The 15,678-nt window shown below is 35.9% G+C and overlaps 1 protein-coding gene across 5 annotated transcripts in view; it reads right to left on the reverse strand.

Annotated features, from left to right (window-relative positions):
• The window catches only part of ORC4 (origin recognition complex subunit 4), a 95,763-nt gene that overhangs the window by 6,534 nt on the left and 73,551 nt on the right, over nt 1-15,678 (reverse strand). For 4 of the 5 annotated variants that reach the window (XM_049712490.1, XM_004268238.4, XM_033425319.2 and 1 more), the window contains 2 exons: nt 13,668-13,841; nt 7,775-7,861 (listed from right to left, as the gene is read on the reverse strand). In XM_049712490.1, the coding sequence (XP_049568447.1) occupies nt 7,775-7,861; nt 13,668-13,841 (261 nt within the window). The remainder of the gene's footprint in view (nt 1-7,774; nt 7,862-13,667; nt 13,842-15,678) is intronic. The other variant, XM_033425321.2, reaches the window with a different exon arrangement.

A 15,678-nucleotide genomic window follows, 5' to 3' on the forward strand; every position in this document is an offset into this window, starting at 1 on the left:
TAGGTGGGATCCTCCCGGACCGGGGCACGAACCTGTGTCCCCTGCATCGGCAGGCGGACTCTCAACCACTGTGCCACCAGGGAAGCCCCAGACATAAACTTTTGACACCCACCAGATTGGCAGAAAAAAGGGTTTAACTGTAAAGTTTAAATTGTACCATTTCCCTAATTACTGGAGAGGTTAAATATCTTTGCAATTTATAAGTCATGTGGGATTCTACAATGGTGGATTGCTTGCACTCATATTCTTAGTTCTTCCCTTTATTTTTCATTATTATTTTTTTTTTTATGGTCGGGATGCAAAAACTCGGGCTCTGTGCACCGGTGCTGAATTGTATCTCAGAGACAGAGTTTTGGATGAAGTAGAAAAGAATAGCTTTATTGCTTTGCCAGGCAAAGAGGGAGACAGCAGACTCCTGCCCTTGAAAACTGTGGGTCCCAACCTGGGAGGATTTAGTGAGGAGTTTTATAACAATGGTTCAAGGCCAGGGTTGCTGATAAGGATCAGGGTGTATGCAGGGCCTGCACTCCTTTAATCAGTCCTCAGGTGGTCTTTTTAATCTAATTTTTAAATTTTATTTTTTTTATATTGCAGGTTCTTATTAGTCATCAATTTTATACACATCAGTGTATACATGACAATCCCAATCACCCAATTCAGCACACCACCATCCTCACCCCACCGCAGTTTTCCCCCCTTGGTGTCCATACGTTTGTTCTCTACATCTGTGTCTCAACTTTTGCCCTGCAAACCGGTTCATCTGTACCATTTTTCTAGGTTCCACATATATGCATTAATATACTATATTTGTTTTTCTTTTTCTTACTTCACTCTATGACAGTCTCTAGATCCATCCACATCTCAACAAATGACCCAATTTCGTTCCTTTTTATGGCTGAGTAATATTCCATTGCATATATGTACCACATCCTCTTTAACCATTCGTCTGTCGAGGGGCATTTAGTTTGCTTCCATGACCTGGCTATTGTAAATAGTGCTGCAATGAACATTGGGGTGCATGTATCTTTTAGAATTATGGTTTTCTCTGGGTATATGCCCAGTAGTGGGATTGCTGGATCATATGGTAGTTCTAGTTTTTAAGGAACCTCCACACTGTTCTCCATAGTGGCTGTATCAATTTACATTCCCACCAACGGTGCAAGAGGGTTCCCTTTTCTCCACACCCTCTCCAGCATTTGTTGTTTGTAGATTTTCTGAGGATGCCTATTCTAACTGGTGTGAGGTGATACCTCATTGTAGTTTTGATTTGCATTTCTCTAATAATTAGTGAGGTTGAGCAAATTTTCATGTGCTTCTTGGCCATCTGTATGTCTTCTTTGGAGAAATGTCTATTTAGGTCTTTTGCCCATTTTTGGATTGGGTTGTTTTTTTTACTATTGAGCTGTTGAGCTGTTTATACATTTTGGAGATTAATCCTTTGTCTGCTGATTCATTTGCAAATATTTTCTCCCATTCAGAGGGTTGTCTTTTCATCTTGTTTATGGTTTCCTTTGCTGTGCAAAAGCTTTGAAGTTTCATTAGGTCCCATTTGTTTATTTTTGTTTTTATTTCCATTACTCTAGGAGATGAATCAAAAAAGATCTTTCTGTGATTTCTGTCAAAGAGTGTTCTTCCTATGTTTTCCTCTAAGAATTTTATAGTGTCTGGTCTTACATTTAGGTCTCTAATCCATTTTGAGTTTATTTTTGTGTATGGTGTTAGGGAGTGCTCTAATTTCATTCTTTTACATGTAGCTGTCCAGTTTTCCCAGCACCACTTATGAAGAGACTCTCTTTTCTCCATTGTATATCTTTGACTCCTTTGTCATAGATTAGTTGATCATAGATGCGTGGGTTTATCTCTGGGCTTTCTATCTTGTTCCATTGATTTATGTTTCTGTTTTTGTGCCAGTACCATATTGTCTTGATTACTGTAGCTTCATAGTACAGTCTGAACTCAGGGAGTCTGATTCCTCCAGCTCTGTTTTCTGCCCCCAAGACTGCTTTAGCTATTCAGGGTCTGTTGTGTCTCCATACAAATTTTAAGATTTTTTGTTCTAGTTCCGTAAAAAATGCCATTGGTAATTTGATAGGGATTGCATTGAATCTGTAGATTGCTTTGGGTAGTATAGTCATTTTCACAATATTGATTCTTCCGATCCAAGAACATAGTATATCTCTCCATCTGTTGGTATCATCTTTAATTTCTTTCATCAGTGTCTTATAGTTTTCTGCATACAGGTCTTTCGTCTCCCCAGGTAGGTTTATTCCTAGGTATTTTATTCTTTCTGTTACAATGGTAAATGGGAGTGTTTCCTTAACTTCTCTTTCAGAGTTTTCATCATTAGTGTATAGGAATGCAAGAGATTTCTGTGCATTAATTTTGTATCTTGCAACTTTACCAAATTCATTGATTAGCTCTAGTAGTTTTCTGGTGGCATCTTTAGGATTCTCTATGTATGGTATCATGTCATCTGCAGTGACACTTTTACTTCTTCTTTTCCAATTTGTATTCCTTTTATTTCTTTTTCTTCTGATTGCTGTGGCTAAAGCTTTCAAAACTATGTTGAATAATAGTGGTGAGAGTCGACATCCTTGCCTTGTTCCTGATCTTAGAGGAAATGCTTTCAGTTTTTCACCATTGAGAATGATGTTTGCGGTGGCTTTGTCATATATGGCATTTATTATGTTGAGGTAGGTTCCCTTTATGCCCACTTTCTGAAGAGTTTTTATCATAAATGAGTGTTGAATTCTGTCAAAAGCTTTTTCTGCATCTATTGAGATGATCATATGGTTTTTATTCATCAATTTGTTAACATGGTGTATCACATTGATTGATTTGTGTATATTGAAGAATCCTTGCATCCCTGGGATAAGTCCCACTTGATCATGGTGTATGATCCTTTTAATGTGTTGTTGGATTCTGTTTGCTGGTAGTTTGTTGAGGATTTTTGCATCTATATTCATCAGTAATATTGGTCTGTAATTTTCTTCTTTTGTAGTATCTTTGTCTGGTTTTGGTATCAGGGTGATGTGGCCTCACAGAATGAGTTTGGGAGTGTTCCTTCCTCCACCACTTTTTGGAAGAGTTTGAGAAGGATGGGTGTTAGCTCTTCTGTAAATGTTTGATAGAATTCACCTGTGAAGCCATCTGGTCCTGGACTTTTGCTTGTTAGAAGATTTTTAATCACTGTTTCAATTTCATTACTTGTGATTGGTCTGTTCATATTTTCTATTTCTTCCTGGTTCAGTCTTGGAAGGTTATACCTTTCTAAGAATTTGTCCATTTCTTCCAGGTTGTCCATTTTATTGGCATAGAGTTGCCTGTAGTAGTCTCTTAGGATGCTTTGTATTTCTGCGGTTTCTGTTGTAACTTCTCCTTTTTCATTTCTAATTTTTATTGATTTGAGTCTTCTCCCTCTTTTTCTTGATGAGTCTGGCTAACGGTTTATCAATTTGTTTACCTTCCCAAAGAACCAGCTTTTAGTTTTATTGATCTTTGCTATTATTTTCTTTGTTTCTATTTCACTGATTTCTGCTCTGATCTTTATGATTTCTTTCCTTCTGCTAACTTTGGATTTTTTTTTGTTCTTCTTTATGTAGTTCCTTTAGGTGTAAGGTTAGATTGTTTATTTGAGACATTTCTTGTTTCTTGCGGTAGGCTTGTATAGCTATAAACTTCCCTCTTAGAACTGCTTTTGCTGCATCCCATAGGTTTTGGATCGTTGTGTTTTCATTGTCACTCATCGCTAGGTATTGTTTAACTTCCTCTTTGATTTCTTCAGTGATCTCTTGGTTACTCAGTAACTTAGTGCTTAGCCTCCATGTGTTTGTGGTCTTTTATGTTTTTTTTCCTGTAATTGATTTCTAATTTCATAGTGCTGTGGTCAGAAAAGATTCTTGATATGATTTCAATTTTCTTAAAATTACTGGGGTTGATTTGTGACCCAAGATGTGATCTATCCTGGAGAATATTCTGTGCGCATTTGAGAAGAAAGTGTAATCTGCTGTTTTGGGATGAAATGTCCTATAAATAAAATTAAATCTATCTGGTCTTGTGTCATTTAAAGCTTCTGTTTCCTTATTTATTTTTATTTTGGATGATCTGTCCCTTGGTGTAAGTGAGGTGTTAAAGTCGCCCACTATTATTGTGTTACGGTTGATTTCCTCTTTCATAGCTGTTAGCAGCTGCCTTATGTATTGATGTGCTCCTATGTTGGGTGCATATATATTTATAATTGTTATATCTTCTTTTGGATTGATCCATTGATCATTATGTAGTGTCCTTCCTTGTCTCTTGTAACATTCTTTATTTTAAAGTCTATTTTATCTGATATGAGTATTGCTACTCCAGCTTTCTTTTGATTTCCATTTGCATGGAATATCTTTTTCCATTCCCTCACTTTCAGTCTGTAAGTGTCCCTAGGTCTGAAGTGGATCTCTTGTAGACAGCATATAGATGGGTCTTGTTTTTGTATCCATTCAGCAAGCCTGTGTCTTTTGGTTGGAGTATTTAATCCATTCACGTTTAAGGTAATTATCGATATGTATGTTCCTACGACCATTTTCTTAATTGTTTTGGGTTTGTGTTTGTAGGTCCTTTTCTTCTCTTGTGTTTCCCACTTAGAGAAGTTCCTTTAGCATTTGTTGTAGAGCTGGTTTGGTGGTGATGAATTCTCTCAGCTTTTGCTTGTTGTAAAGCTTTTGATTTCTCCATCGAATCTGAATGAGATCGTTGCTGGCTAGAGTAATCTTGATTGTAGGTTCTTCCCTTTCATCACTTTATCATGCCACTCCCTTCTGGCTTGTAGAGTTTCTGCTGAGAAATCAGCTGTTAACCTTATGGGAGTTCCCTTGTATGTTATTTGTCGTTTTTCCCTTGCTGCTTTCAATAATTTTTCTTTGTCTTTAATTTTTGCCAATTTGATTACTATGTGTCTTGGCATGTTTCTTCTTGGTTTTATCCTGTATGGGACTCTGCTTCCTGGACTTGGGTGGCTATTTCCTTTCCCATGTTAGGCAAGTTTTCAACTATGATAATCACTTCAAATATTTTCTCTGGTCCTTTCTCTCTCTCCTCCCTTTCTGGGACCCCTATAATGCAAATGTTGTTGCGTTTAATGTTGTCCTAGAGGTCTCTTAGGCTGTCTTCATTTCTTTTCATTCTTTTTTCTCTATTCTGTTCTGCAGCAGTGAATTCCACCATTCTGTCTTCCAGGTCACTTATATGTTCTTCTGCCTCAGTTATTCTGCTACTGATTCCTTCTCGTGTAGTTTTCATTTCAGTTATTGTATTGTTCATCTCTGTTTTTTTGTTCTTTAATTCTTCTAGGTCTTTGTTAAACATTTCTTGCATCTTCTCGATCTTTGCCTCCATTCTTTTTCCGAGGTCCTGGATCATCTTCACTATCATTATTCTGAATTCTTTTTCTGGAAGGTTGCCTATCTGCACTTCATTTAGTTGTTTTTCTGGGGTTTTATCTTGTTCCTTCATCTGGTACATAGCCCTCTGTGTTTTCATCTTGTCTATCTTTCTGTGAATGTGGTTTTTGTTCCACAGGCTGCAGGATTGTTGTTCTTGCTTCTGCTGTCTGCCCTCTGGTCAGTTCATTCCTTTATTGATTACTGTAGAAGCTCTTTATATATTATGGACAGTGTTGATGATTATACACATTCCATTTTTCCTCTCCTTATCAGTCTTCACTTCATCTATGGTATCTTTCAGTGTCTAGACATTTAAAAATTCAATGTAATTAACTTTAACCATCTTTTTTGTTATGACTTGTGCTCTGTGTAACTTCTGTAAGAAATCTTTCCCTACCTCAAGAATACAAACATATTCTCTTATATGTTTCTTGTAATTTAAAAAAAAGTTTTGTTTTTCTACATAAAGTTAGGTTTATCAACCTGAAATGTACTTTAGGCTATGCAATGACGGTGTTTTTTCTATGTGTATAACTGATCTATTTTTGTTGAAAAATTATCCAAACTATATTTAATCTCAGGCAGGTCTTTCTCCTTTCTTTATAATTTCCACCAATTCTAAAAGTTTTCTTAAATTAGAAAACCCCAAACAAAAATTGAGTCATCTCCTTGAATTAAAAATATAGGAAACTGGCAAAACAATGGTTTTTCATGTTGACAATTCTGAGGCAGAGATATTTTCCCAGAATAATGAAAGGTATGTGTTTATGTATATACATGTGTGTGTGTATCCTCCATATACCGTAAGCTAGTAAATAAAGTCTAATTTTGGTAAATAAATAACTAAAATCTCTACTCTAAAAATTCTTAGCCTGTAATACTTCTGTGATAAAGACAGCTGTTGCTGAAAATGGCAGTGTGGTTTTGATAAATGGGAGGGGGATGTGCTAACGAGAGGGAAAGTATATAGAGAGGAAAACACTCTTAAGTTTCCTAAGCAAGACCAGAAATGGAGATGGAGAATCTGTAAAAAGTGGCAGAACCATATAGTAAAGCAGTTATGATAAGCTTGAAGCCAGACAGCCCTGGATTTGAGTCCTGGGTTTGCCATCTACTAGCTGTGTGACCTGGGGTAAGTTATTTAACCTCAAAGAGCATCAGTTTCCTCAAAGGTAAGGATAAAATACATCCAAAGATTAAAAAACAGGATTAATATAACTAGACATAACGCTGGTAAAGTAACTAGGTCACCTGACTCATGTGCTCTTTAATAAATGATACCCATTATTATTATAAATGGAAGTGATCAAGAAGAAACTCAGGAAACCAAAATTATTTTCTCTTTGAAAGGTATTTGCCATACCTTTTGTAATAATGAATAAATAAATTTCTAGAAATATTAGACTAGTATCAAATACTCTAAGAGAAGGAAAAACTTTACTTTTCAGAACAATTAAGTACCCCTTTCTTGATACTGTTTAAGCTTAAGATATAATTACTGGGTGAAAGACCATGACCAGGTAGGATTTGTCCAGGCATGTAAAGCTAGTTCAAGATTCAAAAATCAAGCAAGGTAATTCAACATACCAACAGGCTAAAGAAGCAAAGTCATAGATCATATTCATTGATACAGAATAAGCATTTAATAAAATCTAACACAATCATAATAAACTCTCAGCAAGTTAGGAATAGATGGGAATTACCTTAACTTGATAATAAACATGTATTAAAAACCTACAGCTTATATCATACTTAACAGTAAAAGACTAAATCCTTTCCCCCTAAGACTGGCAATTATCTACCCTCACCATTCTTATCCAACATAGTGTAAGAAGTTCTAGCCATTGCAAAAAAGACAAGAAAAAGAAAGAAAAGATATACAAATTAGAAAGGAAAAAAATAAAACTCTTTATTTGCAGATGATATGATTATCTACATAGGAAATCTCAAAGAATCTGTTAAAAAAAGTCCTAAAATAAATTAGTTCAGCAACATTGCAGAATACAACATCAACACAAAAATCAGTCACATTTCTATACACTAATAATGGGCATGCTAAAACCAAAATTAAAAACAAAATATCATTTAAAATTGCTCCACAGGAAACTAAACACTTAGGTATACACTGTAAACATGTACAGCATGTGTGAGGTGAGAATTATAAAATGATGATGAAAGAAATCAAAGAAGAACTAAATAAAAGAAAAGACGTACCATATTCATGGATTGGAAGACCTAATGTAGTAGACATGTTTATTTTCCCAAAGTTTATCTAGAGGTTTAACCAATTCCCATCAGAACATAATTACCTGGTGAAAGAAATGAGTGATAAAAATAAAACTAATACAAACCAGTAGCGTGTGTAATGACCGCAGGCTTTTGCTGACATTGAAATGCTTCTGCAGCACGTCTCGCACATTCCTATCTTCTGAGAGACTCTAGAGGAAAAAAATCAAAACAGAATTAAGGAACAATGCAGTTTAAAACCTAACTATAACCTTGTGCCTCACTGGCTGGTGTATCTCATGAACTCTATCTGGTATTTATCCATTATTAAACAGGTGCTGGTCTTATTTGTGGAAAACAAAAATCAAAATCAAACTTCCACTCTATTTTCTTCTTGTCCCTTTACGTTAATTCCAAAGACACCAAGATAAAACATAACCCTTGCTACCACAAAATTTCCAGTCTAAAGAGGGAAACTATACAGTCATACTAATGGGATGATCAAAATGCACCACTAAATGAAACAGAGAATAACGGTTGTTTACTATACTTCAAAAACAAGGTAAAGTGTTACAAAGAATGCTTAAACTGTATGAGTCAATATGCTACAAAGAGCAATCCAGTTATAGGGAACATCATGAACAACGTAGGGAGATTGTGGCATAGGGACAGAAGATGAGTAGTAATGTCATCCTGAGTTTCAGCTTTGGCTAAGTGACTGTACGGAAGGACAAAGGCAGGAAAACCTAACTGGAGGCAACTGCAATTGTCCATGTAAGAAACAAAATGAGTCTGGATTAACACAGTGGTGTGAAGACAAGAAAGAATTAAACATATTTATAGAAGACATGTCTGATGGAGAATCAACCGCTGGGGAGCAGCGATGAAGGGTTTGAGAGGGGTTAGAAAAAAATCAAAGATGAAACTATGGGGAACAGAATGTCCCAGGAGAAGTGAAGAGGGAGATGTGGTCAGGAAGTAAAACTTGTATTATAAATGTTTAAGAAGTAAATGGAGGGGCTTCCCTGGTGGCGCAGTGGTTGAGAGTCCGCCTGCCGATGCAGGGGACAAGGGTTCGTGCCCCGGTCCGGGAAGATCCCACATGCCGCGGAGCGGCTGGGCCCGTCCAGCAGGCTGGCCTGCGCGTCCAGAGCCTGTGCTCCGCAACGGGAGAGGCCACAACAGTGAGAGGCCCTCGTACCGGAAAAAAAAAAAAAAGAAGAAGTAAATGGAAAAAGAGGAGCAAAGTAAGAGACTGAAAAAGATGTTGAAGACTGGAATAGAATCCAAGAGAGAGCAATAAAACCAGGGGAAGAAAACAAGAGGGACAACACTTCAAGAGGGAAGTGGTGATCAACAATGTAAACTGCATACTTTGTATAACTAAATTAAGATGTATTTTGAGAAGTTGATGGCTTTGGAAATTTAGAGCTCAATAGGGCCCTTTGAAAAAGAAATATCTAAATATATATTTAATATATCAACTTTATAAGTGACTTGGTAAGAGTCAACAACTGCAGAAGCAAGGACTACGGTTAATTTCCCAAAGTTTTTTATTTGTATTACTTTGCTTTATTATTTTATGTTCATCTGGTATGCTTCCAAGGGTATTCAACCCTGTTTATGATACAAATATATATATAGCAACAGCAAGCCCTTTAAGAGAGAAAGAGAAGACTAAACACAGTGACTGCAGTGAATTAGGATTAATGAAAGGTGAGGTTCACTTGGCACCAAAGAAAAGATCAGATGAAAGGACAGTAAAATCAGAGTTGGCAGAGCCAAAAAAGGCTTGGATAAGACTGACATAATTTTTCAAAACTCATCTGCAAAGAATAACGATTCTTTTTCCAAAAAAAAAGGCCCAGAAAACTAAGTATTTCTGTATTTCCTAGAGCTGAAACTGTATGTCTCTAATTCTTCCACTGTGAGAAGATCCAGATTCATGAATAAGTTCTAGTCAAATGGGATGAAGTTTTATGCTCTCAGTAAATATATTATCCTAGTTACAGTCCCCATTCCCTTGCTACTGTTTTTAGTCTTCTCTGCCTTATTCAGGGAAGCTGACACATTCCCTTGTCACTGATGAGCACAGGAGTAGCACTTGCAGAAACAAGTTCTTAATGTGCTCACTGCAGTGTGCTTGACCGGCAGGATTACACTAGTACTTGAGGGCTCATGCTGCTCCAGGGATAACTTAGTGGCAGCAGTATATATACTAAATCTCCTAGTCTTCCTGCTAAACATTCTTACCTTCTGTTAACTAAACAGGGAAGGTTAAGAAAGTTGGTAGATCTTTCTTGAACTTAGCTATAGCACTTTGTGGGAATTTCCTTTGAGGAGAATTAGCTATGGTCCTTTCATTTAATTAATTAATTTATTTAACATCTTTATTGGAGTATAATTGCTTTACAATGGTGTGTTTCTGCTGTATAACCAAGTGAATCAGCTATACATATACATATATCCCCACATCTCCTCCCTCTTGCGTCTCCCTCCCACCCTCCCTATCCCACCCCTCTAGGTGGTCACAAAGCACCCAGCTGATCTCCCTGTGCTATGCGGCTGCTTCCCACTAGCTATCTATTTTACATTTGGTAGTGCATATACATCCATGCCACTCTCTCACTTCCTCCCAGCTTACCCTTCCCCCCTCTGTGTCCTCAAGTCCATTCTCTATGTCTGAGTCTTTATTCCTGTCCTGCCCCTAGGTTCTTCAGAACCTTTTTAATTTTTTTAGATTCCATATATATGGGTTAGCATATGGTATTTGTTTTTCTCTTTCTGACTTACTTCAATCTGTATGACAGTCTCTAGGTCCATCCACCTCACTACAAATAGTTCAATTTCATTTCTTTTTATGGTTGAGTAATATTCCATTGTATATATGTACCACAACTTCTTTATCCATTCATCTGTCGATGGACACTTAGGTTGCTTCCATGTCCTGGCTATTGTAAATAGAGCTGCAATGAACACTGATACATGACTCTTTGAATTATGGTCTTCTCAGGGTATATGCCTTGAGAGTGGGATTGCTGGGTCATATGGTAGTTCTATTTTTAGTTTTTCAAAGAACCTCCATACTGTTCTCCATAGTGGCTGTATCAATTTACATTCCCACCAACAGTGCAAGAGGGTTCCCTTTTCTCCACACCCTCTCCAGCATTTACTGTTTGTAGATGTTTTGATGATGGTCATTCTGAGCTATGGTCCTTTTAAATGCTCTTTTATACAGATTTTTCTTATACTGCCATGCTGAGATGGTATTTACCCTGCTTACATATTTGGGATAGGGCTAAAACAAATATTCAAGTTAGGCAGGATGTCCAGGTTCAAGTCTATCCTGAAGATATTTCTTGGATGAGATTCCCTAGGTGACCTGTCACCTATACCATTGCTTTTGTTTAACCTTGGAATTAGAAAAACTTGCTGGATAGTCAGCACTGAGTGAAAGGATAGCTCCTTCAGTGCACACCCCCCCTTTTCAGACAGGGCCTCTGGCCATGGTGCTGACATATTTTTTTCAAGTGAAGCTCATTTATGAGCATACCCTAAAGGGAGGTGGCAAATGATGATTAGGATAGGGCAAGAAAATATTAGAACTAAGAGACACAAACTCCAGTGGTATTAGTTCTACCTTATGAAAGAACTGTAAGATTATCAAAAAGGTGACAGGAGAGTGTTCACATTCATTCCTATCATCCTGCCTCTAAATTCAGTGATCAGCAAAGAAGGACCAAAAACCTAGGGTTAGCCACTCTCCATCACATGCTTACCATTTTCTGAGTCATCCAGAGTTATGCTTCACAGTAACTGTCACCATCTACTTCCTTTATATACCCATTCTAGGATCTCAGAATACAACATAGCTGGGAGGGACAGAAAGATGGATGACAGTACAGTATAATCTGGGCTTACGTAGTCGTCTTAGGAAAAGAAAGTGAGCAGGGATAAGAATAATAAAAGCCCTGGGAAAGCACAGACATTTAAATACTAAGACTGCATTTGATCACTAAAGCAATCAGAAAAACACACTGTTGCAACAAGACAATCAGTTCAGGAGCTGTAAAAGGTGAAAGTCTGTGACGCACTCAAAAGTGGATTCAGAGGCCAAAGATTCAGAGCACTGACCCACTCCAGATCCAGGTAAAGGAAAAGACAATGTGAGAGCACCAACTATAAAGTGTTCTTATAGCATGGACTCTTATAATTAGACATAGTATCAAGAAAAACTTGCACGAGCTAGTAAATATCTGAGTCCCAGGAAAAGTTAATTTGGGGAGGAAGGTGGAAGGAAGGACCCACACCTAATTATATCATGACACAGTATCATGATTTAAGGATAAAGTCAATCATTTTGATATACAATTCTGTACAGTTATATTAGGAAAAAAATATGAGATTAACGATTACAACAAAGTAAAAAAGGTAAACCAAAGAATAATATTTAAGGTTTGAATCCTTTATGTAAAAACAAATTTGGCATGTATCAATATATAAGGTCTGAAATTCTATGAACCAAATAATTACTTTGTAGTGAAAGGAGGGAAGATGGGCATGGACATAAGGGAAAATTCTACCTTTTACCATGTATTCTTAAGCACTGATTAAATTTTGTTCGTAACTTTTAATTTTAAAAAACTGTGTCAAAATTAATAGTTCTCACATAAGCTGACTCTATTTTAAAATCAAAATAAGAATCAAGTTTCAGTTATACAAGTTAGGTTCTGCATAAGTAATGGATAGCAATGTGATTACAGTTAACGATACAGTACTATATACTTGAAATTTGCTTAGAAGATAGAACTTAACTGTTTTACCACAAAATTTAAAAAAAGGAGAAAAGAAAGAAATCTATATGAGGTGATGGATATGTTAAATATTATAGCTTGATTGTGGTATTTCACAATGTATACCAAAACATCAAGTTGTATACCTTAAATATAAGCAATTTCTAACTTGTCAATTATACCTCAACAAAGATGGGAAAAAAGCAAGAATCGTTAAAGAGCAAAATAAATGCAAACTTTCACTTTTAATTTGGTATTGATATTTAAGATTTTACAGTAAAAAAATATAATCTATCATTATTGCTATAACATAAAACAATCTTTTAGAGCCAAAGAATATAGACTGTTCAATTCTAAGCAGATCTAATCATCCTCACTCATTAGTATTTAATATTATAGACCAGTTTTTCCTAATTCTTTCATAACCAAGGACTCTATATTATTTTCCACTTTCACAAGGTCCATATTTTTGACATGTAAGATTTATTCAGTAATATTTTTTTTCAAACACATTATTAAACACATATTCACACACATACACTCTCTCCCTTTTCCCTGCCAACTAAAACTTGTCAGTATAAGATAAACTGATGCTAGTACGCTTAGCTGATAAAACAACAGTCTGTACAAATTAGGCTGTTCAACTTAAGTATATTTAGAGTCCACAAGGTTCAGAAGATGTTTAAAACAACAAGTGAGTGTGCATTTGCAACTTAAGACCCTCAGGGCTCCAAGGACTCAAAGATGGGATATGTCAATATAGATAATATAACCAAAGTTGCCACAGTCTGAATTGCCTCTTAATAGACCCAATGAGAAAAACGCTTAAGTTGTTCATGAGAACTGGAAAAGAAAAATCCACACTGGATAGGTAGGTATGAACCTTACTAAATTAATATATTGCTAAACTTATAAATAAAGAAAATAAATATTTAATGATGAAGTTCATTAACAAAGTAATCTAAAATATAAACCAGATACAAATAAATCTCATAAAAGTTCCTTTGAGAAAAAAAATTTAGAAGTATGACATTTCAACTGTTTTTGAAAAGAAAATACACAAACAAAAGAGTATAATTTGTATTAATGCAGTTTTGTGCCACAGTAATATTAGAAATTTTATGCTAACTTACAGATTTTAAAGATTTTCAAGTTTTAATTGCTTTCAAATGGTATAGCAAGACACAAATATTACTTTAATATTATTGTCTTTTTTCCAAACTACCTGAACATTTTCATTCCACTTCTCAGCAAAAATCTTGCCTGGAAATACTGCAGGTAGAGATAATTGTTCTTTAAATATTTTAAGATACTGTGGAAAACCAAATGAATTCATTAAGTGTATCTGCCGGTGGGAAAATCGTGACTTCACTCTCTTTTCTAAGAGTTCCAAAATATCCTTAAAAACAAACAAAAATCTCCGTAAGATGCATATTTAAAATAACCATACCAATGTTACAGGTATAACTATTTGAACTATCACTTATAATCAGCAATGTTTATCCTGTAATAGACAATTAAGCATTAAAAATGCTTATCCTGTAATACACAATTAAGCATTAAAAAAAATTTAATTATTCCCTTGATCTACTTAGGGCTACAAGGTAGTAGAGGTAAGAGAATGCGGCTTGGAAATAAACCAAGCCTCTGAAAGTATTTTTAATCCAAGCTACTTTTAATCCCCTTCTAAGCACTTGTAAGCCTGGTGATGTCAAGCCTTTTTCCAACCATGTTTTTCTCAGCTTATCTTTAACATTGCAAGGCCAACAATAACTACTAAAAAATTATAGCTATCAATAAACAATTTCATACATTCTATGAAGAATTCAGATAAAAATTAATATAATAAAATGTAATTAGACTTATTAACATTCATGAAAATTTAAACATCTTCTTCATTGTTTTATGTAACAAAGACTCAAGAAGCAGCATGTGTAATGGAGAAACATTCAATTCACTAAACTATACAAATTTAAGCTGAAGCCACGCTGGACTTAAGGAACAAACTGTAGAAGAGGAAACTGGCAGGAACACAGTGTGACACTGGTAAATTATTCTGTCTTTTGGCTTTTTTATAACAATATTTGAGAAACTACTTGTATTAGTGCTATTTTTCCTTGAGAAGTGAGGGAGCAAGTTTAGTGTCAATTTTCTATAAAAGAAGAAAAACAAAAAGCTGTGGTGAGGCCCAGAAATACGGATTTTCAAATCTACCCAGATGACTCTAGGTTAAGAAACCAATGATACACAGGAAAGAATTAAAGCGACCAAAAAGGCATCATGGTTAGTGTGGAAAGGAAGACAGGAAAGATTAATAGCTTGGGGTTAGAGTGGAGGAGGGTGAATGAAAAACCTGAGATGTGTTTACAGGTTAAAGAAAAATATAGTGACAGCATAAGACAATTAAAAGTTATGTTCAGAGACAGAAATATTATACATTTACTTTCTACTAAGGAGCAGTTCTAGATCACCCATACAGGTAAGCAATAATTAAGAGCCTGAACTTGGGAATGGAAAGAGATGGAAGTAAAAGAATTTTAGAGGTGAACAGTAACTGATAGTTTGGTGGTGGGCAGTAATGACAGAAATTGGTAATGTGGGGATACAGGGAATAGTAGAAAAAAAAAAATTACTGCCACAAGGAAGAGGTTATTTGCTAACAAAATCACTACTCCATCATTCCTTTTGCTCTTTCCCTATAAACATGGACACATAGATATATACTTAGACTTGAATTACACAGTTGGAGAATTATACATACAGAATAAAAAAGAGCCTCTGATAATATGGCTAAGGAGCTACTAACCCTTTATTTGGTCCCTCACTGGGTCAAAAGCATTTGCCACAGCCACTTCCACCCAAAGGAAGAGCTTTTAGCAAGGAGGAATGTGCTTCCTTAACCACTGTGTTAGATTGCTACATTTTGAAAAGAAGAATAAAGATATGTGGAGAACCAGCCAGATTTTCTGTGAGAGAGGCTTATTATGAAAGCATACATTGTAAGCTCTAGAGCACTGGGGAAGGAGGACAGAGAAAGCCACTCCTTTGAGAAACAGCACTAGCAAGACTGTTGAAAGATGACTTAGTAAAGAGTTTCACATTTCTAAAAAAGGGAATGAGCTGTACAAAAGGAGAATGAGGGCTTGACATAAGCCTGCCATAAATGAAGGAGGAAAAAGGATGAAAGCTACAGATGCATGGCAGCCATAGTATAAGAAGTGGGTGACTCTTAAAAA

Source organism: Orcinus orca, chromosome 7 (genome assembly GCF_937001465.1).
Source record: "Orcinus orca chromosome 7, mOrcOrc1.1, whole genome shotgun sequence".
In the NCBI taxonomy this organism is placed as follows: Eukaryota; Metazoa; Chordata; class Mammalia; order Artiodactyla; family Delphinidae; genus Orcinus; species Orcinus orca.